At 38.3% G+C, this 27,202-nt stretch overlaps 1 protein-coding gene across 2 annotated transcripts in view; it reads left to right on the top strand.

Annotated features, from left to right (window-relative positions):
* The window catches only part of SLC12A1 (solute carrier family 12 member 1), an 84,003-nt gene extending 60,409 nt beyond the window's left edge, over positions 1-23,594 (top strand). For both annotated transcript variants that reach the window (XM_033108421.1, XM_033108422.1), the window contains exons 20-26: positions 9,023-9,166; positions 11,889-12,020; positions 12,251-12,362; positions 14,070-14,156; positions 19,721-19,856; positions 21,215-21,282; positions 22,311-23,594. In XM_033108421.1, the coding sequence (XP_032964312.1) occupies positions 9,023-9,166; positions 11,889-12,020; positions 12,251-12,362; positions 14,070-14,156; positions 19,721-19,856; positions 21,215-21,282; positions 22,311-22,446 (815 nt within the window). In that variant the 3' untranslated portion in view covers positions 22,447-23,594. The remainder of the gene's footprint in view (positions 1-9,022; positions 9,167-11,888; positions 12,021-12,250; positions 12,363-14,069; positions 14,157-19,720; positions 19,857-21,214; positions 21,283-22,310) is intronic.
* The last annotated feature ends 3,608 nt before the right edge of the window (positions 23,595-27,202 follow it).

The raw sequence follows: 27,202 nt of genomic DNA, 5'->3' as shown, positions 1-27,202 counted from the left end.
ACCACAAAGCCAGCATCACTGAAAATAAACACCTTCGGTAAATTAACCTGCTGAATTAATTTCTGCAAGATGTTTCAGAAAATGAAGATTAATTCCTTCCTCAGAAAACCATGTATTTTGTTTTTAAGAGTCTATGATCTAGTTTACAACTAACATGGAAATGAGCCTGAATGTATCGTGCCATGAATCACTAATCTAAGTCGGAGACAAAAACACTAATTCAGATTAGTGACTCTGCTTTTTCCCTATAGGGGGTAGGGGGTCCACTTACACAGGATTTATTTTCAATTGACCTGAGTAGTTCAACTGACTGCAGTTCAATCGAACCTCACAGTTGAATTGAAGTGAAACGTATGAAGCAGATAATAGTAAAATATGAAGCTGCTGATATAATAGCCTGATTTTAAAAACCCTCATTTGCCATATTTAAAAATGTGGAACATATTTTTAACCAATGAAGAACCATTGAAGAGATTTGAGTGAGAGAGTAATGTGGTCAAATTTAGATCTTAGAACTTAGAACTTAGATCTCATGCTCTGTTACATACATGGGCATGGATTCAATGAGGACTAGAAAGAAAACAGAAAGACAAATCAAAAAGGCTTTTATAAAAATCAAAATTAGAGAAAGTGACAGCCTGAACTAGAGCTAGGGATAGAGAAAAAAAGGACAAAAGTACTTTGGAGGTATAAAGAGCAGCATTTGGGGGTTGGCTGGATGTGTAGAATATGAGAGGGAGAGGAGTAAAAAAGATTCCTTGGCTGACTAACTGAATGGTAGTTCTACCAATGGAAATGGAAAAACACAAGAGGAAGCGTGGGTTTAATCAAGAGATGACTGGTTCAGTTTTAAACAATCTCCTGTGGGAAATTCTACTGGAAATGTCCAATAGGCTGTTAGACAGTTTTGGTCTTAAAGGAGAAATGTTAGCTGGAGATGTAGATATTGGAGATATTATGGGCCAAATTGTGTCGTTCCTCCCTCCCACCCCCAAATTCATGTGTTGAAGACCTAATCTCAGGTGTGACTGTATTTGGAGATAGGGTCTTTAAAGAGGCAAGTAAGGTAAAATGAAATCATTAGGATGGGTCCTAGTTCAATATGATTAGTGTCCTTATAAAAAGAGATTAGGACACAGATAAGCACAGAGGAAAGGAGGAAGACAGCCATCCACAAGCCAAGGGGAGAGGCCTCAGAATGAAACCAGCTCTGGCAGCACTTGATCTTGGACTTCTAGTCTCCAGAACTGTGAGAAAATAAATTTCTGCTGCTTAAGCCATCAAGTCTGTGGTATGTGTTACGGCAGACCTACCAAACTAATACAGGAGACATCATAGTTAAGGGGAAAATTGAAACTATGACACAGGAAAATATAGTCCAAAGAGTGAAGTACTTGAGAGGCCCAAGGCACAGGAAAGGGACCCCAAAGAAGGAGCAGTGAAGGAACCAGGAGTCTGTGGTGGCATGAAAACCGTAGGAGCAGAGCGCTTAAAATGAGAAGAATCATCAACATTGTCAAGTACAGCACAAAATTCCAGAAAGACTATAAATGAAATATAATTGACATGGCACCGATAATCCTAGTGAGCCTAATTGCTGTAAAGCAGTGCTGGCAGAATCCAGATTGCAGCGTGCTGAGGAGAGAATGTGACATGAGGAAAGAGAATGTGGAAGTGGTCAAACATTCTGAGAAGTTTGGATGCTAAGGAGAAGGATATGATTGAGGAAATTTACTATAGGGAGAATTATAGACCTTACAACGGGAGACAGAGGCATGTTTTTAAAATAAGAAAATGGGCCCAAGAGAGTGGGACAGATTGAAGATGAAGGTGGAAAAAAAAAATGGCAGGAGGGATGACCCATGGAGCAAGAACTGGAGAAACAGGAAGAATCAAGCAAAGAGCATGGGTCGAAGAGTTGGCCTAAAACAGAAGAAAAATGCTTCATCTTCTAAAATTAGAGCCAAAGAGGAGAGGATTGATGCTGCGGTACATAATTTGTAAGAATGGAGTGATAAATTGAGGAGGATCATGCGTAATAGTCTCAGTTCTCTTTTCGAAGTTGGAGCAATTTCTCTAGTTGTCCAGTTCTTCTCCAGCAGCATTTGGTCTCCAAAGTAGAAGAGTATCAGGGTTTTGCGAGGCAGGTTCAGCAGAAAAGAAAAGCCTATGAGAGATTTGAGAATGCTGGTGCCTGATGGGTCCAGATGCTATTTGGCCATTTCACGATTGTCTCCATCATAACAGGAGTGGATTAGGTGAAATTTCTGGTGCAAACCATTTTGGTGTGTTACAAGGGAGGAGGCGAAAGAAGGAACTAGAGATCAAGGGTTTGTATAGAACAGAGAACCATTATCTGATATGTATACTCTATGTTTATGTACAAAGAGCTTTAAAAAATAAAATTGAGAATAGAGTCCATCCTATGCAAAATTGTAGCATAAAGGTTATCTTTGGTGCCTTCAGTATTCCATTTTTATGCCCCTTTTCTCTTTTCATGGGCTTTTTACATTCATAGATCGGATATACTAATTCTCTCTTGGTGTTCATGATTAATTTATATTCCTTCCTAGTAGAACTTAATATGTTAGTAGCAACAATAGCTAACATTTTGAGTACTTATTATGTGCCGTGTATTGTGTTTCATGTTCACATGCATTATAACATTTATCATCCCAAATACCCTATGAGGAAAGTAGTATCATTGTCCCCATTTTACTCTTAATGAAATTGAGGCTTACACAAGATTCACGAGGCTTGTAATTGGTAGAGCTGAGATTCAAACATGTCTGTTTGAAGTGCTGTTCTACCTTTGAAAGCCAGAGAGAACAATGACTTACATAATGAGAAGCAATAGTAAAATCTGAGATCATGGAATGGAACAAGGATATTTCTACCTATTCCTTTAAAAACCCAACATAGGGGCTGCCCGTCTATGTTAAGATAGACTTGAATTGAGGACAATGATAAGAACCTAATATTAAGAAGCCAGTTCTTTTGCTAACTTTCTATATTCTACTTTAATTTGCCTGCCTTTTGTGCTATGATGTTTTTCCATCTAAACAATGAGAATACAAAATGCAATTTGTATTTAGATTACATATTTGTTTTGTATGTTATGTTGATCTCTTCAAGTTGAAAGATATGATGTAGCTCAAAAATATTCTTCCCACCTCTCACTGCTCCATCCACCAAAATGCACCATCAATTTAGTTCTATAAAACAATACAGAAGCAAATTCTGTAGTATTTCTGAAAGAATTCTGGCAGTGAACTGCATCCCCTTTTAATTTCCCAAGGGATGTATCTGATTTATATCAACTTTGATGTCTGAAATATTTCTGCTTCTTAGTCAAGAAGGCGAAAATATAGTTGGATGCTAATAAAATAATTATAAGTACCAATTATCTAGGGTAAACAAAAAACAATGTTCCACAAATACATGAAGAACATGCAGAAAAACAATAGCATAATGATAGAAATTAACTTCACGCCATATTTCCATGCATTGTTTTGAAGTTTATGTAATTCATGACACAGCCCTCATATTAGATTTTGAATTGGAAGAAATAAGCTTGTGTTTCATTATATTATACTGTAATGTAGGGCTTAATAAGAGCCTGATAAATCTTAAATATTGCATTACACTATGTTAATGATTATCATCATAGCTTTTCCAACACAGGCGCCACAGTGTCATCACAGATTATAATTTAAAGGAAATATTAGCAACTCAGAGTGCCCATACACTGTAGTTAATAAAGCAGTGAATAGAAATCACCTTTATAGGTAATTTACCAGCTAATGACAATTATTTCTATACCGTGTCACGGGCTTATGTGAGGAGAATACCTTTTTATAGAGATAAGATCGATGCGCACAGCATTCTAACTTGTGTACAGCAGCAACTCATCCAGTACTGGCGGCTGACAGTGTCTCTTAATAAATTTATTTATTGCCTGACAACACAAAAACCCGGTATTTCATATTGCTCGATTCCCAAGGGTATTTAACAAGTTTGCCAACTTCAACAAAGAGTCCAAATGATACTGGTAGGAATAAAGTGATGAAATGTGATTTGTAATATATTGCGGTCAAGTGTTCCATGTAAGGCCTGCCCGATTTATGACCATCTCAGAGCATGGGGATTCTGCTGTGTCTGATAAAGTGGTTTAGCAAAATAAAGACAGATGGCAGTGTAGTAAATAATGACTTCATTGGAAGGTGACCACCGCAGGATCACTAGGAGGTGATCAACCGCCTTCAGTTGAACTTGACTTTACCTGGGCTACGGCAGGTCGATTCATGTGAGTATTTATAGCTTTGAGTTGATTGACCAAGGGAAAAAACTATAATTTAGTAGTTAATGAAGAACATGGATGCTGTGGAGTGGGAGGGGATGCGCTTTCCCCGGGGCTTTCCCTGTGCTCCCTTCTGTTGTCAGATGCTTGACTACTCTTCTTCCCTTAAGGCTCAAAATGAATTGCAATGTGCAGACTCCTGCCTATGTCTAAAAGACATCTTTTAAAACAAAACAAAACAAAACAGGACAGAACATTGGAGGCAATCTTGGTAACTAAATTGAGTTTCAAAATATGGTCACTCCAGTTTGTTACCATACGATCAACTTATAAACTCATACACTTGAATACAGAGTAACTACTACTGAAGTGGCTTTGGCATTTGCACAAAGATATGGCTCAGGATTCACTCTTTGTTCTTACTATGAGAACTGTTTGAAGAATTGGTTAGAAACCCACTCAACTGAGAGAACCTAAAGTTTAAGTTTTTTTCATCCATCATTAGAACATCAGAGAGTCTCTTAATCTTGGAAAGAGAGAAGGGCAGGGTTTTACTCTCTGTCTAGTATTGTGGCTCTGTAAATCATGAGAGACTATGGAGTTATCTAACATGGAAGATTAAAATTCCCACCTGAGGCCCAGGTGGTGGTCCTTTCCTGGGAAAGGACCCCTTTCCTTGCCTCTTCATTCTTCCGATGAATCCTGCCATCCTGCCTTCTGTCACATTCCAGCTTGATTTGTACCATCAGCGCCTATAAGTCCCTCTTTTTATAGCTCTATATACGGCACTAACTCTGCTTCTTTCAAACATTGTCTTTTGTACTTACCCACCCTCCATGTACACACATACTTTACACACACCACCCCCAACAACTATTTACTTGTTTTTCTTCCTTTATAGAGATAATACTTTCAAATGTATTGAATTATATTGACAGCAATGACCTGTTCTTTCATTTCAACAAACTATTCTTTTAGCACTTATGGTGGAAAGGCACTACTAGGGAGGTGTGTGCACAATAAAAAATGTGAGAGGGAGTATGTGAAGTCTAAGCACAGGCTTTGGAATCAGACAGACCTGGGTTCAAATCTCAGGTTGACATTTTTGGGCTGTGTGGTTTTAATGAAATTACTTATCCTCTCTGTGTTTCACTTTTCACATTTTCAAATTAGAATAATTATAGTAGCTACGTTACAGATTTGTTATTTTGCATTAAAGGATATGATAGGGTATCCCATCCTGTCATGTAGTTTGATATTGTACTTGGCACAAAATAAACTCTCAATAAATGGTGGTAATGAAATATAACATAAGCTATTCTCCAGGAATTTGCAGCCTAGTGGGGGTAAAATAAAGATGTATTTTAAAACTCTATTCCATGTCTCACAGTTATAGTTACTGCAATAAAATTTGAAGCAGACTATTAGGGAAATGTACAGCATTGTGTAAATTTCTCTGATTAGGGAATTTCGGGTGGTTTCTTCAAAAAGTGCAGACTGAGTACCCCTTTAACAGACAGGTATAGGCAGTCAGAGAACATCACTGCAAAGGGATGGTAAACAGGAATGAACAGTAGGATTGGAAGACAACGCTTGGGTCACCAGTTATAGAACCCTGGACAATTCACTTGAACTGCCTATACCCAAGTTTCCTTTACATTAAAAAAGCTCTGCCTGCATTACTAGCTCTGCCTGCATCCCAGTTTTGGTGTTGGGATCAAGTAAGATACTATGGGGAAAGCGTTTTATGAGTCCTAAAGATCACAAATGTAGTGATGGTGGTGGTGAGAGCAGTGATGAAACGAGCCGTTTTTATTGTCAGCCTCTTGGAATCCATTCAAACTACCTTGGCTCACCCACGTTGAGCCTAATGGTCAGCTAGCCAGTACTCCTGCTGAAAGAAATGTTTTGACAAAGTCTGCTCTTGATTTCGTATGCAAACAGAGGCAGGCACTACACCAGAGAGAGAATGCAGAACAGAGCATCAAAACATTACTTCTACTTTGTGCTGAAATGAGAAAAGGAGGGAGTGCATAGAAGGAGGCCTGATATCACCTATAAAGTGAATAATCCAGAATTAACTCTAATGAGAATTTGCAAAATCACTGCAAGTGATCGCACTACTGTGTGGATCTAAAAATCCAAGGTGGCCAAGCAAGCCGATTTTAGCCTTTAGAATAGACTCTGTTGGCCTCTGTCTCCGTTTTCTTTGAGGGACCTGATAAATCTGACTCGTTGAAGCAAAGTCTGGTTTTATCTCTCAGGCCTGGCATTTTGCAGTTTTCTCTGTCCAGGGTGGGCTGTGCACACACCTTCCAGCAAGCTGCTGGAGCAGCTCCAGGCACACTCAGCCAGCTGACTCTGTTACAAAGGAGGAGTCATCTTCTTTTCTCCATTGTCCGAACCAGAGGAGTGGCTAATCACAGGGTGTGCTGGAGCCCAGCCAAAAAGAAAAGCAAAGCAACCCTCTCCCTAGTGTGGCCCTTGCAGCTGTCCCCAAAGAAACTCACAAATATGCACCTTCTACACGACTGCAAAGAGCAGTTACCTCTCAGCTGCTTTCTGCAGCACCCCAAAATGTGGATAATAGCTGGGGGGCCATCACCCAGGGCCGGGATGCTACCAATATTACTGCTCTGGGTAGCCTGGCATATGTACCTGTATTTTAGGATCCTCCCTTTACAGTGACATGTTTGAGGCGCCATAGTTTGGGGGAATTAACTTGGCAATATACCATGTGCCTGAGAGCATTTAGTTCCTCTGATGATGAAAAGTTAGAGGTTAATAAGACAACTCTGAAATAATAGTAATAAGACAAAAGCAAAAGTTCTCTTCAAAGTGGAAAACGTGCAGGATTTGGAGTCAAGCAGACATTTGAACACTGTTACTTGCTGGATGACATCAGACAAGTTACTTAATCTTTCTGAGCCTCAATTTCTTAATCGACAAAATGAGGATAATCACAGTAACTATCTTAGAGTTGTTTGTGCCGCAAAGTTCCTGGCACCTGTGTTAATAAATAGCAACTACTAAAATAACTCCAGGCTTCTCAGAATACTCAATTTGCTTTGCACGACTAAGCCCATTTCCAGGAGTTGCATAAATACACTGCCTATAGAATGTTACTCATTGCTTTGTTCTTTAAGGAGCAGCAAAGCACTATGGGGAAACTGTTGTTTATTCTTTCTGCAATGCCAGGGAAAGGGGAAGGGTTACATTTTTCCATTTCACAGATAGGAAATCAGAGGCATAGAAAAAGTCAATGACTTGCTTAATGTCACATAAAGCCAGCTGCAGAGCTATAATCGGTCATGCACCCCAATGCAATGCAGCTTATGTTCACCTTTCAAAAGTCAGGGGTAAGCACCTCCTGTCTGAGCTTTAATACCATCAGTATAATTTCTCAGATTTTCTGTAGCTGCTGATCTTCAGACCCTTTGAAGCTTTGGGGAAATCACATGGGTGATTTGACCTTAAATCTCATGCCACTGGCAAAAGATTAATTGCTAAGACCTGGAAAGGAGCCAGACAATTCTGTGCAGCTGAATAACAGCACCGTCTAGGGATGTGACTGTCCTGACAGATTTAGTTAGTACATAACTGATAAATCTAGAGTTTGTATAGCTTCACTTCCCAGATAGATAAGGCAACAGGCTCCGCGGGTTGACATTTACAGAAGCCCTACCAGTGTTCTGTAACACTGAACCTAGGTTTTCTACTCTCTATCTCAGAACACTGCTTATTTTCTAAGGCTCTGTTCTCAGCAGGCAAGAAGATGAGGGGATCTGACAAGAGGGTTTCCTTGCTCACTGTAAGCGAGGATGCCTAGCACTCTTTAGCACTGTCATCTAACTGCTTTTAAAGTCTTTGTTTACCCTGATCCAATCCAGGCTGAGGTCAGAGAAGGATGCAACACATTACATAGCAGCTAGGAATTTTTCGTCACAATCAGAATCCAAAAAAGATAAAAGGCAGCCAGATATAACATTGAAGTTTGGATAGTGGGTCTAAACCCTGGACAGGAAATTTTGCACGGCTTGACTTTTATTCCAGACTCAAGTGTCATGAGACCCTTTTTAGCAATGTGCACTCTGAGAGGCACACAGAAATCTCAGCTTTTATTTTTTTTCACTTTGGTCACTCACTCTAGAAAGTATTTTGCTTGTCGGAAAGAATTGTTGGTGGATATTTTTCACTGCAATTTGTATTCAGAGCTCATAGGGTTTGTTATAAGATTTGGTTATCTTTCCTTAATTCTTGTTCTCTAGTTTTATGTGTCAATTCAGGACGTATTGTTGTGTGCCTGATATATACCCAGTATGCTTCTGTAATTTTGTCATTTCCACTTGTAAAACATCTTAACCCAGTAGCTTAGGTCAGTAAATCAGTGGTTTTCAGTGTATAAGATTTTATATACAGTGGATCTGGCTTTTTGGGGTTTTGCCGGACGTAAATGAAGATGGCATTAAATAGCCCCCCTTGCCCTTACAAACAAAAACCCAGTGACCTAACACATAGAGCTATTTGGGGGGGCCTAGTTATTACTCTCTGAATATAATTTACTGACATGCATTACTTTTTCATAATCATTCAGAAAAAAATCATATGATAATAATCATCTTATTGTATCTATGCCATTTTTATTATTAAACTAGTTTATGAATGTTCCTGGAAACTTGGTCACGCTGAGCTAAGTGAGTGATTTTTGTCTTCTGTCATCAGAGGAATTAGAGAAATTAGAACAGGAGAGGCTGGCTCTAGAAGCTACTATCAAAGACAATGACTGTGAAGAAGGAAATGGAGGCATCCGAGGCTTGTTTAAAAAAGCTGGCAAGTTGAACATTACTAAGCCCACTGCTAAAAAAGGTAAGTACTTTTAAAATTTGCAAGCGAGATTACAAGATGAGCACTTCTTGAGTATCTGTAGAGGTCAGCAGTCAGCTTCTAAGATGTTGGGGGCATTGAGTAAGGACTGAAAGACATTTCTTTTGAGAACATAGTACAGGTGAAAGGTAGAAGCTATTGTCATTTCTCAACAATGGTAAGCCCTTGGTAACATTTTACTGTAAAATCTTTATTTTCAAATAATGTTTGTTTTGGAATCCATTTCTTAGTTAAGATGAAAACGGGACAGAAATTTAATAACCAATACCCAAACTGGTTTATCTACATCCCCCTTCCCCCCACACACACACCTTGCAGACATTTCAGAGATTTGAAAATTGACTAGGACAGGTGAATAAGGGATCCTGCTAGAAGTCGAATTTCAAAAAAAGCATCTTTGTCGCAAACCAGAATTCTGGACTTGGAACTTGTTTGATACTAATTACCTGTAGATTTTGGCTGAGTGGTATACTTGTCTCTGAATATCAAGTATACATCCTTGGAACAAGGGACCAGAAAATGAGAAAGTATGTTTTAAATTTTATCAACGGGTTATTCAAATATCTGATTTTTTTTGGAAAATTGCTCTTTTCAGAAATCCTGCGACTTGAGTTTAATGAGGTCTGCAGCGACCTCTGCTGGTAGAAAATTAGAATGTTAACATTTATTTCTGTCAGGAACAAATATTCCTAGTTACTGAAGTCATTCACTTGTGTGGGGCCCAAGAAAGATCTTTTCTCTGGGATGGTCTCCAAGTCAAATAGCAAGATTCAAACTGAGACTTAGCAAGCTTTTTTTTTCATCTACGTTGACAGGATCCAACCTTTCAAAGAGGCTATCTTCTACCCAGGAAAATGCTTGGTTTTGTTTCCTTGTTTTCCTACCATAGCCTAAGGATGAAATTTCATCTGTCTATAATATTTTTACATATTTACATAGAATGATGGAAATACAAACATTTACTCCTTCAAATACTGGAGGTACTCTCAGGTACCTGGAATATTCCATGGGCTATTAAGAGAGCCCTTAAAATGACATTTTCTATGAAAATGATGTGTTTAAATCTAAAATTGGTGGTACATCAGGATTTTATGGGTGTAATTATTAGAAAAAGGCCATCGGGAAGCTAACTACTATCTTCTTTCCTTTCCAATTATTTGGTTTATTTGTGAGAAGAGTTAACTATCCAGTGAATCTCATCTATTCAATGGTGCAGTCTGGAAAAGCAATAGAAAATTCAGAAGTCATAGCCCAGTACTATTTTCTAGCGATGAGGAGGAAGGAAGCATTCATGTCCTTATTAATGAAAGGGGGACTTATTATTTATTCTGGAAGCCTGTCCTGCATTGCAATATTTTTGGCAAAAATGTACTCCTCTGAAAGTCAACATGTCTCATTGTTCAGAAAAGTAAAATAATGTTTTATTTCCAACACCTAAAATTTCAGACACAGCTCTAAGTAGGCCCCTTCACGGCTGGGCTTTCGTAGGTTAACAACTCTTTTGAGTTCTAGATCAGCACCAGCTCTGCCTCCCAGGCACTCATGCTTGAGTCCACTGGATGCTTTGATGTGCGTGTAAGTGGGAGCGGAGTTCAGTCCGTGTTGTAAATGTATTTACTTTCTCCCTCAGCAGTCCTAGGGAGACAGAAACAATATAAGATAATTGCTTTCAAAATGGACAGCCCCAAACATGGAAACAGCAAAAGATAGAACAAAGCATCTTTAGAACCTCTTAGATCAGAGAGAAAGCTCTGAGCGCTGTCAGCTCTCCTCTAAGCACTACGCTGACACCATCTCTTTGAAATAAGCAATAAAGTCACAACTTTCAAAGATGTGGAAATGAGAAAGAGTATATACGGTGTAGCAAAGAAACCCCTACTGGCAAATAGGAACAAGGGTCCAATTTAAACATTGGCCTAGTTCCCTCGTACACTTACATTGCGTCCCTGTTAGGTTGGAAATTGCATTAAAAAAAATTTTTTTTTTCACCTATCTTATGTGCACCCTTAATTATAACTCAAGTAAAGGAATTTTGTCTTTCCATATTTCCTGGCTTTTTCAACTCTTTCACAGAGATGGGAATAGCTCAAATGGCTTTACCTTAGCCTCAAAAACCTGCTTGAGAAGAAAGCAGAGGAGGGCCATGGAAAGTCAAGCTGTACATTGTCCCTGGCCACCTTTATAATCCAGACATTCGTGGAACTTACACCAAAATTACACTCGAGTGAATGACTTGTCTAATGAAGGAATACTTCTGATTCTATTGCTTAGCTCCAAAAAATTGATCACCACATGTTCTTCTTTCTAGTAAATCTGAAAATATGATTAAATTGACTTATATCTGAAATTTGGAAAAATCAGGATTTACTTGATAATTTAGCATTGTTACATGTTTAGATAATAATTCCACTCTGAGACAGATTACTAATGACCTGAAAACAATCCACAGCTTTATAATGTGGATTGTAAACTGTAACCATAAAACCAATATCAAGTTTTTTGAACTACTGAAGGTGATCTAAATTACTGTGGCACTTGACCTTTATCTCCCTTTTCAGAGACTAGAGATCACTATTTACCTGTAAGTATAAAAAGCACTTACAAATTCATGACCCTTCCTCTATTTTCCTGAATAGACTCATTGCAAAGTTATTTTGTTTCTTTCCTCAAAAGACAAATGGCTGTTTTATTTCTCTCATTACAGACAGCAGCATTAACACAATCCAGTCCATGCACGTGGGGGAGTTCAACCAGAAACTGGTGGAAGCCAGCACCCAATTTAAAAAGAAGCAAGGAAAAGGCACAATTGATGTTTGGTGGTTATTTGATGATGGAGGTAAAATATTCCAGAATATACACTAGGAAGGCAGAATTTCTGTGTTGATAAATTTAACAACTGGTGTGGGAAGGTATATGAAAACAATACTAAAGAATAACATTTCTGTGATCTCCAAAGACTATATTATTTAGGAGCTATGAAAGTGAGAATAAAATAGTTGCAAAGTCCTTCATTTCCTTTCAGTTAGATGTACTCATCTTTTCTGTCATAATTTACTTTTTTTTCAGGTTTAACACTCCTTATCCCCTATATCTTGACTCTCAGAAAAAAATGGAAAGACTGTAAGTTAAGAATCTATGTTGGAGGGAAGATAAACCGCATTGAAGAAGAAAAAATTGCGTAAGTAACTTATATCTCATGTGTTAAACATTTTGGATGTTTGTTGTTCTAAAGCATTACTTGGTTTTCTGGTCAATAAATTATCTGTGTAAGTTTTCTACTCACTGTCTTCAAGTCCTTTTATCCCCTGCCACAAATGCTTTCAAAAAGGAGTTGGCACAGAAGCCTCATCTCAAGTCTTGAGTGAGCATATCATTATCTCTTATAATGTCCATTATGTTCTGACTAGTAAGTGTATCCAAGAAAAAAAGAGCCTGAAAGAATTTGGGTCCAATAGTTTCTTCTAGGTGATTCAAACTGGTTAATTCACAGCAGTCACTCTAGCACAGCTCACTTAAAAGAGAACTGAGGGCACCTGGTCCTTGTCCCAGCCCTGCCACCAAAGAGCTGCAGGACTTTGCATTAGTCACACACATATCTGGGTCCCTAGTTTCTCAATTGTAGTTTGGAAGAGTTTAAATGGATGACTGTTGAGAACTCTTCCAATTAAAATAATAATAATAATAATGATAATAATAATAATAATAATAATAGTCCCATAGTGTGGGTCTGTTTCTTTATTAATCATGGAGAGTTGAGGCATAATTGTAAGAATAAGAGAATGTGCTGTAATCAAAGGTCTCTGGTGGAAATTTGAAGAAGCACCTGCAGCAGCTCTTGGTCCCTCATGGCATGTCTAATTCCTGAACCCTTCCTGGAACCTCCTTCCAGAAACTACAAAACAATGATGGAATGATGGACTTTTATGCAGTGATTTTTTCTTCATATTTTTTCCCCCTTCTTAGGAGGACATTATACATTTAATTCCTCTTAAAGAGAGTCATTAAAATGTAAACAAACATGATGTCTATAACAATTACATTTTCTTAAAGCCTCCAGTATCTTATTGAGAAAACTGGTGACAATTGAAAATAACTGGTGGATTAGATGACAGTATGGTATCAATGTTCAACTTCCTGATTTCAAAAATTGTACTCTATTCATATAAGAGAATGCCCTTGTTCTTAGGCAATCCCCACTGAAGTATTTAAAGGTAAAGGAGGCTGACAGCTGCAGATTTAAAATGGCAGGTAGGTAGGTAGGTGAGCAGGTAGGTAGGAAGCAAGCAAAAAAAGAAAAATTGAAAGAAAGAAGGTGTAGATAGATATAGACATATATAAATAAAAGAGAAAAAGAGAATGATAAATCAAATGGTGCAAAATATAAACAATTAATGAATCTGTGATTTCTTTGCACTCCTTGCAACTTTTCTGTAACTTTGAAATTATATCAAAATTTTCAGTTGCCAGGGGGAAAAAACCTCTACTATATAATGATACAATATATAGTAATTATTAGTTTGTCAGTATTTTGTCAGTAAACTATAAAAATTATCAGCAAGATAATAGTAACGCTGCTTTTTTTTTTTTTTTTTCCAAATAATAAGAGCTTAAACAGCTCTATATTATCTTCCCTGAAACGTGATTGCAGACCTGGGTTTGCTATTTTCAGTGTCTGCACTGACAGGAATTTGCCTTCAGTGGAATCACTTGGTCTACATTTAATATATCCATTAAGTACTGTAATGAAAATCAAACACTAACCAAAGCCTTTGTCTGAAAGCTAAGCTGAAATAAGATGTGATTGCTTTTGATATCTTAAACATAAAACTCTTTGACTGAAAATAGTTAAAAGTACAATGACAAAGTGTTTTTCTCCTATTTTCAGAATAGCTTCCCTTCTGAGCAAATTTAGGATAAAATTTGCAGACATCCATATCATTGGTGACATCAACATTAAGCCAAACAAAGAAAGGTACGAAACATTTAACAAGGTTCATTGTTTATTTGTGACATCTCTCATTCTCTGTTGTGTCGATTATTAAAGGGTAAAAATGTTATGTATTTCCTGCAGTGACCTCCTGAAAGGATATAACAAAAAGGGAATTCAAATAGTGATGACATAGCGCTGTCAAATACGTTCTAATGGAATGAAAAGGTGTCGTGGTGAAGATGAGCTTGAAAGGGAGACTTGTTGAAACACAGTTGCGTTAGCATTTTAGAATTGTCCTTCATGTTCCTGGTGTATATGGTAGCAAGAGGAACAAAAGGTAAAGCTCATATGGCTCTGACCTGAGCAGTGAAGGCAGATTTTCATTATTTAAAGTTACAGGTGGGGCATCCTGGATTGGATTGGGGAGCTCCAGTGGAGAAGATATGGAAACAGCGTGTGTTTTCTTGGCACAATGACAGTCATGGCCATTTCAACACTTAGAACATGTGAGGGCCCCCAAAGGGGGCTCCAAAATCATTTGAAGCCTGGCAAGGACATGTATCGGCTCCAAAATTTAACAAAGACAAAACTGAAATAACTGGTTAAATGTCCTCAAAACATGACATCATTTTAGCCCTCATTAATTGTTAAATTTGTCAAGTCCTTGATATTTGTAAGTTAGATCTTCACAGGAGTCCCCAGAGGTGCAAGAAGATTGTCTAGAAATTATAGCTAATTGTAAATTAAGTGATCTATTTAGGAGTGATAAGTTAAGAATTATAAAATGTTTTCAGTCCAAGATCATGTTTACTGTTGCGTTTGGATGCAACTTTCTACGTTTGATTTGGTGTGGAATGGGGCCTCCAAGTGTTAGAGAGTCACCAAGGTCTCAGTATGGCTTAGGTCCTCGCTGGCCTGTTGGACCTCTTCTCATTTCTGTTGACCATCATTTCTCCTGCAGTCTCATTGGGTTGCCATTCCACCCTCAAGTCTTCTTGCTCTTCCCTTACTGTTATCCTGCATGAGCTTCATAACTAATGGAAAATCATCCAGATGTAGGATGTATTCTTATTTACCAAACAACCACCTCCAAGTTCATGCTGTTTGAGGGTATTCATGATTCCACCAAGTCTATGCGTCAGTTAAAATTGTTTTACCAAACACCTTAAGTGCAATAAGAAAGCTGTAATTGACAGGGTTGTCCTAGATTATTACTAGGTAATATTTCTTTATATCATATATACCACAATGCTTTGTGTTCCTATATTTCTACAGTTATAAATCCTTAAGAAAAATTAAGAACAGATTTATAATTCTCCATGGTAAATGGAGTTAACATTCTGATGTGATTATTGTCATGCAATAATCTCTGGTAGCCTTCCACATTTCATTTGAAGAATTTTAATTCCTAAGTCTTTGCCTCTTGGCATTTGCAGTGATGTGATCAAATGAGTTCATTTTATGGCTCTAATGGTTGGAAATGCATTCTCTTTTATAACACAGCAGGTCCAATGATTCCCTAGTATGTGCCACTCAGCAACAGGCCAGAGCCTGCCAGTGCTCTGCAAGTACAGGGCCATTGACAGTTGTCTAAAGGGTAGTCATAGTGTTCCCTACTAACTGTGGGGTTTTTATAAGCCTGAGCTCAGTCCTGGGCACAATTTAGTTACCTACTTCTTAAAGCTGAATTCTTCTTGCTGTTGTCCTATCAGCAGCAAAGAACTGTCTGCTTGCTGATGTATTCTCATATCCCTTGCTTCTTCACCCATCAATATGATTTTCTCTACCCAGGTCCTTGTTTCCTTACCTTTCTGTCATGCTACTCTCTGCCCAGGTGCCACGGTCACCCCCTACCTACATTCCTGTCCTATCACTGAGAATGTTGTTATACCAGTAACCACGCCTCTTCATTCTTTGAATGCTCACCAGTGTACTCACTCTTTCTGTTACTGTCCCTGACCTTTGTGCCACGGTTGCCTCTTCTCAGGGAGCAAACTAAATAGTAAGAAACAAAGGACCCAGGCATTTTTGCTTTTGTCCTGGTATCTAAATTTGGTTGTAGACACCATTTTAATTTGATGGGATTTTTTTACATATTCAACATCATCCTGCAATGAAGAGATCTACTTCCCTTTCTCAGGGAAAAATGAAATCGTTTTCACAATTTTGGAGATTTCTCTCTGATATTTCCAGGTCTTGAAGGAGAGGCAGGGGGGAAAATCCATTCTTATTGGAATAAAAGAATTCTTGCAGTTAATATACCCTAGTGTGAAGACAAAAGGTCCACCAAGAAAAGGTGGGCTGGAAGTGCCATTCTCCTCTCTTCAGCCTCTGCTATAACTGATGATATATTATGTTGTAAAATGTAATATGGTAAATTTTAGAACAGAGAAAGGTCATTCAGTAAATCTCACAGATGGCCACAGGTAGCACATTTGGCACCTTTGTGATCATTTTAAAAAGGCAACTCCTCTGAGTTGCTCAATTAGAGAAAGAGAACTCTTTCTCTGGGCTGATGTAGCCCTGGGCCCAGGGCCCAAAGCTTAGAGTACTGGCACAATTTGAGTTCCCACATGGACCTTCTTGGCTGGGCAGCTCTTATCTACCATTAACAACGATCTCGAGCACTGCTGTTTCTTGGTCACCAGGTAACACACAATGTCAAAAATAGTTTGTCAATGATTTCCATTTTGGAGACTAATGTTAAATGCCCTTAAGTTGCCTTGAACAAATCTTTCAACTACCCATAAAACATTAGTAAGTCTTGATGAAGACATTTTATCATAGAAGCATTATCAATAAATATGGCAGAGCAAGGGTGAAAGGGAGTACAAAAGCAAAGTTAATGAGAAAATAATCGAGCCAGCAGAAACTGAAAAGCTCTTGCGCTTAAATTTCTTTTTTTATTGTATAGACTGAATTAAAAGTCATAGGCCAAAAAGACAACAATATTTATACAGAAATCAAAGAGGAACTAGGAGCAATGAACTAGATAATTTAGTTTAAAAATGTTAGAGTGGTCACAAAAACAACTAGTATATTAATTTGAGAGAAGAAATCTTATATGAATAGGGAGAAATTTTTATGCAATTTTAAAAAATTAAAATTTGTTATGAGGAACAAGGATGGGGAAGGCAGGGCAGCTGGGAGTTAATTATTTTAATTGAATTAATTCTCATTTATATTTCGTAACATGTAATGCTTGGCCTACTTTTGAATCAATTAAAAATACTTATGAGAAAAATCACATTTAATGAGAAGCAAAATAGAAATCTTGAGCTACCTTTGGATCACCTAGCTAGGAGATGGAAACTAGCCAGCCCAGGGATGAGCCTTAGGATGAAGAAATCAAAGATGAACATAGACAAGGAGCAGTGAGAGATGAGAGAAAATAAATGGGCAAATACAGCCCTGTGATAACCCTCTGTGTCATGTAGCATATTTCAATTGCAAGTAAAAGAAAAATTCAGTGACTTAAATAATGGAAATTATTGTCAAACATAGCTGAGAAATCCAAATGTATTTTTGCTTTCAGGCAAAGCTTGATATAGAAGGTTAATTTCACAATCAAGGACTAATTCTCTTTCATTCTTTTCATTCTACCTTCCATTATGAAATCCTCAAAGTTGATTTTGCTTATAAAAACTAGATGACTGCCCATAGCAACCAGGACAACACATCTGCTCATTTGTATTTAGGGAGAGAGAAAGTTTGTCTCTTCCCTGGTCATTGAATTGAGGCCATGGGCTCCATTCAGTTTACACCAATCTAAGCCACTGAGCCACTCACGGTAGTCAGTGGAATGCTAAGTACCTATTGGTCAAGCCTGCCTGGGTTATGTGCCCACTCTAGCCAATCACTCTAGCAGAAGGAATAGAACTGTGCTGATTGGCTGATACTGGGCAGGGATGGAGTCATTCCCATCTAGATGCAATGGGGAAACATAAATGCTGGGCGGAGACAACCAACAACCTCCACTCCACCTTCCATTTCTTAGGAACTATTTTTGAACTGGTCTTTCTGATAAGCACCGGTGCTGAGATGCAAAGAAAACTCTTATCTTGATCAAAATAAGTATACATGGAGTTTAAACAGAGAGCCTCTTAATTGCTAACCTCAGTCCTGTGACTGTGCGGTAAAATAAATGCCTTGTTTTTACAGGGCACTGCACACTTTTCTTAGCACCATCACCCAAATCATCATACTGACCCTCATACCAATCCTCTTGCCAGCTCTGAGCAACCCTTCTATGGGCAAGGTTATCGAGCCAAGGAGGAAAATGGAAGAGCTGGAGGGAGAACCCAGGCTCTTCCATCCTAGGCCAGCTCCTTTGCACTGATGGCTGTCAAAGGTCTCTGAAGGCAGGGCATTGTTGGAATGAACAGCAAATACAAGTATTGTGTGGTTGAAAGAATAATAGGGCACATCAGTCTTATTCCTTCCCTGTCGTTGTCTATCTTCAATAAGTCAAACTGTCAGAAATCTACTGCATTAAGTATCTATCTCATCAATCCCTTCACAAAGGCACACTGGTACGGATATCCTACTCCTTTGTATCTCTGCACTTTGATCTGCAAATCCTAAAACGATAAAGGATGAGATCATTGAACCCAAGGCTTCATGTTTTAATTTCTTAGCCTAACAGCATATTGAATCTAATTACTGCTGATTCCAAAGTTACTTAATTATAAGGAAGCTATGTTATATAAAACTAAAAAACAATTTTTATATTTGAGATCATCTTAAAATAGCATACCAAAAACAACTATTCTCATAAATTATAAGCTTTGTTTTATGCTATCATTTTAAAAAATATATCTTATGAAAGACAAGAGTGAGGTTTTTCCTGCAATTTTTTAAATGTTCCACAGCGCTGACATAGTGCTCCTAGTTTTCTACTAAATGATGTCTTCTTAATTGCTCTAAAATGGCCTCAGATTTTTAAACATTAAAATATTATTGATTTTCGTTCTTTCTTCTAACCTGCACCTGAATAATAGTCATTTGAAAAGCTCAGGCAGCAACACCAGAAGGAAAAAAGGCTGCATTATTTGCAGCAAAACATTCAAATTGTTCTATAGCCACTAAACCTGTGGGGACCCTTACTACCCTCCCAGCTGCCCACAGCCTCTTGCTGTGAGTGGGAGTTGCCATGTGGGCTAAAGTGAGGAGGGCAGCCCTACCCAACTCGCTAGGAGCCTAGTTTGTCCCCTACATTCATTCGTGCATGTCTCTCATGGAATCTGTAAAATAAGCTGATGGAAATTCTCTTATGGGCTAAGTGTCTACATTACAACTGTGTCTTTGACTATACTATAGTAGAAAATGTATTTGCAGAATATATTCGTGTGTTTATATTGAGGATCTAATACCTAGAAGGTTAACAATCCTCACACATGTTAAGTAAGACCTTTCCTTGGAGAGGGAGGCAGTATTATAGCCAAGATTTCACTCACAGTAAGTCCCCTGCAAAGATAACTCTTAAAAGATTTGCATGACATTCAGATTTGATTCAGCCAGCAGAGTCAGTCAGTCAAACCTGGAGTATCTGTGAAATAATGAGTTAATTTCCCACTGTGAGGTCTCCTTTATAATTCCAATTTCAGCTGGAAAGTCTTTGAAGAGATGATAGAACCATATTGTCTCCATGAAAGCTGCAAAGACTCAATAACTGCTGAGAAATTAAAGAGAGAAAATCCGTGGAAAATTACAGATGCAGAACTGGAAGCAGTCAAGGAAAAGGTAAAGATTTGTCTTAATTTTTACTTTGCTGTCTAACTAGCTGAAAAAGAAAACTGTGGTGGATTTAAAGATCAAGAAGTATTGTGTCTGTTATAGAATTTCATTGTTTAAGATCCAGGGTTCCTGCATTTTCCAAGTGCTTTTCAATTATATTACTGGATATGAGGATTTAAGAAAACTTTTCATTTTTTAACATAAAATCATTCTTTTAAAAGTTAAAAGGACAGCTTATTGATACATATTGTGAAGTCTCCTTTCAAATTTAATGTTATAGAACAGAAGACAGACCTATCAGTCTCAAATAATTTAAGTCAAGTCAATATCTATGCAAAGTAGATAAAGATAGATTATCACAATTTGACAAAATAACAAAGAATTTTAACCTGATAAAGATAGCTATGAAAACTAACAGAGGGATCTGAAAAAATAAGTAATTGGAATAATGAATATGAAAGTTGAATCAGGCCATGTTGTAGCATGGATGTAAAATGGTAAAATGGTGGTAACCCCAATCTGGCTGGGTTCTCTAGAAAAGATGGGAGTTACCCCTATCTGGCCTGAGCTGAAGTTGTGATGATGATGATGAAAGGGGCAGGGACATAAGAAAAAGGTAAAAGAATTGACTTCTGAATTGGATTGGACATTCAAGAAAAAGGACCACAAGAACCTCTAAACTACAAAATTTAAATAAACTCCATTAGGAGCTGAAGTTGGAACAAATTAGAGCACTTTCTTATTATTTAGTGGAAAAATTACTGAGCTAAGAATCTTACACTCTGTGTGTACTGAGATGCCTGAATCTAACACAGACTTTCATATAATTGAGTAAACCACATATCTGGAATATTATTACATTTCACTGAGCAATGAAATATAATAATAAACTGCAAAATAGATAATGTAGTTCTTTTTCCAAGTGAGTCTTCTGGTAACTTTGTACTTGAGACCAGTCTGATAAAATATTCAGTTTAAAGCAAGGTAGACTAGGATACAATCTATGTTCTTAGGATATGACATTGGTATATGAAGATTAGCTTAGTATTTTTCACTTGCAAACCTATTCCCCAGAACCCACCATTCTCACCTTCATTTTATGCTCATCCATGTTGTTTGCTTGCTTTTTTCTCCCTAGAATTTAATAACCCACTACAAAACAATGACAATCTGGTCTTATAGTTTATATTTCTAACATTTCTCATGTTTATAAAACACGTAAGTTTCCAAACCTGAATGAAATCATTGTAAAATTTTTAAAAAGTGAAGTGTTTCTACTTGTCCATAACTTGAGATGAGAAGGTAAATTCTTATTCATAATTCTGGGAGAGCTGCCCTCAACAAACCCTGAATGTTGTCCACAGAGTTACCGGCAAGTTCGGCTGAATGAACTCTTACAGGAGCACTCAAGAGCTGCTAGTCTCATAGTCCTGTAAGTATTACTGAGACATTTCAGAATGTTACAGGGAAATCTTAGGTAAATGGCTTAATCAATACAAAAGCTCACAACTATTCAAGTGGAAAGTTTTAACTTGAAAGGGGGCATTTTAGTGAAGGAAAATAAATGCCATCCTGAGACCTTGAAGACCAGGATCATGGGCTTTGGAAGGCCCCACGTGCCATTCCTCCAGGCTTGCCAGAGCCCTGGGGCCAGGGCAGTGCCCTCCTAGAACCCTGGCTGCCCCTCTAGACCATGCTCCAGGAACCTGACCCCAGAACTGCCGCCTAACAAGCCCCAAGCCGGCCACAGAGATTCACAGGCCCCTTCCCTGGGTGGGTGCTCTGTGGTGTGGGGTCCACGGCATGTTCCCAAGGCTCCTTGCCATGTGGGAAGAGGCCAAGGCGGGAGAAAACGGCAATGGGCTTTTCCACTCTTTGCCCTCCACCCCACAAATGTTAGAGGTGTACCTGCTGAGATCATTAATGTTTGTTTACCTAAAGATTGATAGCTAAACATGATCATCTCCAACTATTTCACATCTAAACACCATGAACTGACTTCTCTGTACAAAGACAATATGTCTTCAAGCAAAGTCTGGTTTGGAGGACTGGCTATCCATCGAAGACATAGAATGGTCTCTTGAATTGGGTGGTTCAAATAGCTGGTTTCTGAGGTTTCTCCCAAATAAAAGAACTTTAAGCCATTGGGAAAAATTATTTCTGCCCAAAAAAGTGAGGAGAAGTATTGGTTGATCAAATTTTCTATTTAAGAAGAGTGAAAATTTATAGCTGTGCTTTGTCTCTACAATGCCTAAGCCTATGTTTTCTGATTTATAGATTTTTGTATTATTGGAGAAGTACATCAGCATAATATCTATATTTAAAATAATTTCAGTGTTTTCATATTGGGAAGGAGGGGTATAAAAGTTTCAGACCACTGCTTATTAAATAGCTCAGACAACTAGTGGTGTTACTGACTGTAGTAATTGTCACTTCTGTTTTGCTTTTCCATTCTGTCAGGAGCCTTCCAGTGGCAAGAAAAGGATCGATATCAGATTGGTTGTACATGGCTTGGTTGGAAATCCTCACAAAGAACCTCCCTCCTGTCTTACTAGTTAGAGGAAATCACAAAAATGTCCTGACATTTTACTCTTAAAACATGAAAAATTAGAACACATTTTAGCTTAGCGTGTGGATAATTAAGAAACGTTCCAATACTTTATGTTGTAAATCCGATTATGGTTATGCGAACCTCTGGAGACTATCCTACAGCATTCTATATAAACTTTGCCACTTATTTTTTATTAGTTAATGGGAGCTGGGTTTTTTTCTATCAGCTTAAGGGGGATTTCAAAGCCAATGCTACTCCTAGAAAAACATCTTTATCATTGCTGTTGATAAACAAGAAAATTAAGCAACCCCATGCTGGTTTATGCTCATGAAAACCACCAACTTGATTATAAGCTTCTCCAGGCAACCCTAATCTTTTGTTTGCTTCTAGGCCCTGTTGAGACCTCAGGCCCCACAGCAGGTTCTTATTAAATGCCTATTGACAGGCTGTAGAGTAACATGGGTGGTTATCAAAGGAAAAGACCAGCTGGGCAGGAAACATGATTATACTTGCCCTTCTGAGAGGCTTATACCTACAAAGAAGATTTGAAAATCAATAACTGAAAACTTTCAGAAGTACTTGAGTCTACAAAATGTTTAAAGCAGTTACCTACATAAAGTTATTTAATGTAACACAGATTATATACTTAGAGTGATCTGAGCGATCATTGATAACATAACGGCTTCACTTTGCTGCTGACTAAAAAGTATATTAGCCGGATTAGAAGACAGCACATATTTTAATCAAATGAAATATATTCCATTCATGATATAAACTTTAACTTTCTCCCTATTAAGTATTTTGAAATTTCCATCATAGTATTACTTTACATATTTTTTTAATTAAGTGGTCTGCACAGATGAAATCTTCATAGATGTTTAGTAATTGAAAACCAACTACCACAAATTTTCAAACCGTCATAAAGAAATATATCCTGAATCATATATTTAGTTACTTTACATAGTGATTGTATGAATTTAAAAGAATAACTAAAATGTGAAGTGGAAAAGCTTGCAAAATTTGGAATATACGAGTATTGATTTTATTCATTTTTGTTAGTAGTCCTATAATACTTAATCACATTGAAAAACCAAAAAAATTTTATTTTCTGATGAATGCCTTGATTTTTCTTCCTGACGTGTTTTGACTGTTTATTCTAACGGATAAGATGTAAGGGAAACAATGAACCTGAAATAAAAGCACTGAAATTTGTTTGCTTTGGCCTAGGTCATGTTTTTATTTTCACTCCCTAAGACCACAGCGGAACGGTGTAGCAGATGTGAGCCTGAAAATTTCTATCAGTTGCCTCATCTGAAGGTTGTATAAAACTGGGATTTAAGACTTCCAAGACCGGATAGGGCTCAGAATGATGATAGAGAGGGAGAGAGAAACAGTTAGCAAAGCTTAAGCAACAGGCTGTCCCCACTCCACATCGGGGAGCATTTGACTTAACTCAGCCCTGCATTACACCCTTTCTCTTGTGCCCTATGTACCTGAAATCCACATGAGTAGACGTGGAAACTAGGGGAATAGGCACCCAGTTTCATCTGGGCCTGACATTCTCTGAAACACTTGGGAAGTTCTCTGGGAAAGGTGAGAAGTAATTTGAGTTCTGTAACAGGAAAATCTGACTCTTGTTTCTTTGAGTGGCTGTTGCAGTTTGGGTTCCCTGGGTAACAGACTCTGAGAGTTTAGCGTGGGGTATGTTTATTAAGGAGTGCTCTTGAGATCAACACCCGTGAAATGGAGGGGGAGAAAACAGGAAGGGTGGAGAAAAAGGTGAGCTGTGATGCAGGCCCAAGGACAAACTTGGCTGACCCCAAACGATGCTCTGGAGACAGCAGGTCCTTTTAGAGTAGTCCCAAGTAGGGTCAAGAGCACCAAGCCTTTATTCTCCTGCATTGATCAGTCATTGGATGTTGCTGCCCATGAGGGGATATGAACTTGGGTAAGGCAGCTCTCTGCAGCTGCAACATCCCTGGAGGACCTCAGAGCTAAAGTCTCTCTGCTGACTGCACTCCCAGCTGCTGGGGCAGTAAGTCTTCATGAAATAGGGTCTGGGTGGGACATCAACATGCCAACCACAGGGACCATATAGAGTAGTGGAAAATACACACACACATGCACACACACACCAATACACACACACCTTTAGACTGGCCTGAGTTCAAATCCTGATCTCACCATTTATTAGTGGTTTGACCTAAATTAGTTATTTAATTTTCTGAGGGTGACTGGCAAGAGAATGACTAAAGTAATGCCCCTTGGCTTCCAAATTAACAAAGCAGGACATGGACTGAGAGAAAAGGAATGAGTGGCAGCAAGGACTGGTGATTTTAAGGTCAAGAGCAGCTGTTTTGGGAAAAGGCTGGGATAGCAGAAAATTGAAAGGATGGGCTATGATCAGATACCAGAAGATCTTTGTAGTCTCCAATGTGCTGTCTTTGTCCTTTGCTTCACCCAACTCTATCAACCCAAACACCCATCATATGCATGTCTACACTCAGCTTTCTGAGCAAGGAGAAAGTTGCACAATCATGTGCATTGATGCCCAACTTACTCTGTCCTCTCACCTTGTTTACATTTCGTCTGCTCCCACCATGCTTTCCTCACAATGGCTTTTCCAAATCACCACTGTTTCAGTTGATGACCCTGCCATCATCCCTACAACACATCCATTTACATATAGACATAAAATTTTCCTACATAAATAGGACCACGCTGGAAGAATTGTCTTATAAGTTCTATTAATACTCAACTTTAGGAATCTTTCAATGGAAGCTTTAAAAAAAGATCGAAGGTTCTTGGAGATTACCAAGGGCCTGCTAAATCAGAATATCTGGGAGAGAGACTGATGATCTGCAAGATTTTGAAACTGCTGCTCTGGGCAGTCGCTCCTATTCTAGTGACCTGACTGTCCCCCCATGCTGATATCTCCCAAATTTTTATTTCTTACCCAGATCTCCCCTAAGTCTCAGTTACATGCATTCAATCACTAATTTTCATGATGTTTTTCTTTGGAAGTCCTGCAGACATCCTAAACGCAGGATGACCAGACTTCTGTTAAAAATAACAACAATAACAACAAAAACCTGAAATCACACAACTGGAGCAAAGGTATCTAATTCTCTTTACCGTCTATCAGATACCCTTGAAATGACCAAAGAAACATAAAAGTAGAAAAGATCTGCATCACAGTAGCAAGCTAAGGAAGAACGCCATCCATATAATAACATTTTTTAAAATGCAGTTTACTTGGGAGAGATTGAAGGAAGCTCTCTAAGGTCAGCCTACAACCAATGCTCCTGAGGAAAAAAAGTATCACAAGAAATCATTGCAAGAGACCCGGGTAGAAATCTATTAACCTCTCCCCTCAATTTGCAACAGGAGGTGAGAAGCTGCAGGTAGGAGAGTGTAGTAGTGAGTGGGATCCCTTTTGATGGATACTGAGAGTATTCACAAATGGCTACCCGGAGAGGCCAAACAGTATGCTTGGTGGACACACAAAGCAAGTGTAGGTATTTCACAGATGCCCTTTACAAAGGCACATAAAGATATCTGCCTGCCATAGAGGCTGAGCCAAAGAGAATCAGCCCTCAGTGCACAACTTCTCCTAATACAAAAAAGAAAACTTGTAGAGATGGACAATGCTGTCCCTGGTTCACACTCCTCCTAAGCTGCTGAGTTACTAAACTGGGCTGCAAGTTGATATTAAACAGGCCTCTAGCTAAGATTAAGTAGGGAGACTGTAACACTCCCAGGTGGTGTGGTGGAGGTCTCTATGCCAATCAAGAAGACCAGCCACATCTGTTTGTTGTCAGCGTGGTATATAAGACTTTGCATTCACAGGAGGGTCCTTGCTAGCTAGATGTCACCACACAGATCACCCAGAGACAGTCTACCTACATATTTCCAATGTTTTCCTTGGCAGAGATTTAGGGAACACACTGACATAAGGATGAGATCTGTCTGGACTCCACAAAGGGAGAAAAGGAGAAATTCTTCTTTGGGTGTGACTCACTTTGGTGCTAAGATATCCCAGTTACTGACAGATCATGGTGTCCCCATCACTTGCAGGAACAGCAAAGAGGTCAAACCCATGCTCCAAGCCCTACCATCTGCCCAGACACTCACAAGGCCACCACTTTCCCACACCATCCCAGGCCTGGTCTACAGGTGAAACTTCTCCACAGCAGGACATATCAGTCAATCTTACCTCTTTTAGAATTTCTGATGTTGAAAATAATCTGTCTTCCTTTTTTTGTGCAGAAAAAGTGTTTTCAAACAGAACATATAAGATTTCATCTCATCTGTGACACCATTCTAAACACACCATTATTTTAGGTCCCACTAAAGAAGAAAAATCTTTGCCATTTAGACTATGACATAATATTCTATCTCTTAGGATTTTTGTTATATTAACTGAGATACTTTCTTAAGGCTTGTATAGGTACAGAATTTTAAATCATATGCCATTATTGTGCATTTAAAAAGGGGAAACAGAAGTAAAATAAATGTGATTCCACTTCAGAGTCCTACTCTTTTATTCACCTTTCCATTCAGAGTGATGTCTCCAATTTTCCACATGACAAGATTTCAGTGCCACCAGGAGTGCTAGTGGTACAGTGTTTCTTACATGGGAAAACAAATACACATTATTTTATTATTGGCATTAATAATTTGGATATTTATAGCTTTGAGTATGACTTTTAAAAAATAGCTTAAATGTGTCTTCCAATAGAATTAAAAATATTGTCTGAAAGTTTCAATACATAAAGGGCATAGAAAAAAGAGAAACATA

Source organism: Rhinolophus ferrumequinum, chromosome 6, assembly GCF_004115265.2.
Source record: "Rhinolophus ferrumequinum isolate MPI-CBG mRhiFer1 chromosome 6, mRhiFer1_v1.p, whole genome shotgun sequence".
NCBI lineage: Eukaryota > Metazoa > Chordata > Mammalia > Chiroptera > Rhinolophidae > Rhinolophus > Rhinolophus ferrumequinum.
Note: the sequence above shows the minus strand (reverse complement) of the source record. Positions and strands in the feature narration are given on the sequence as shown.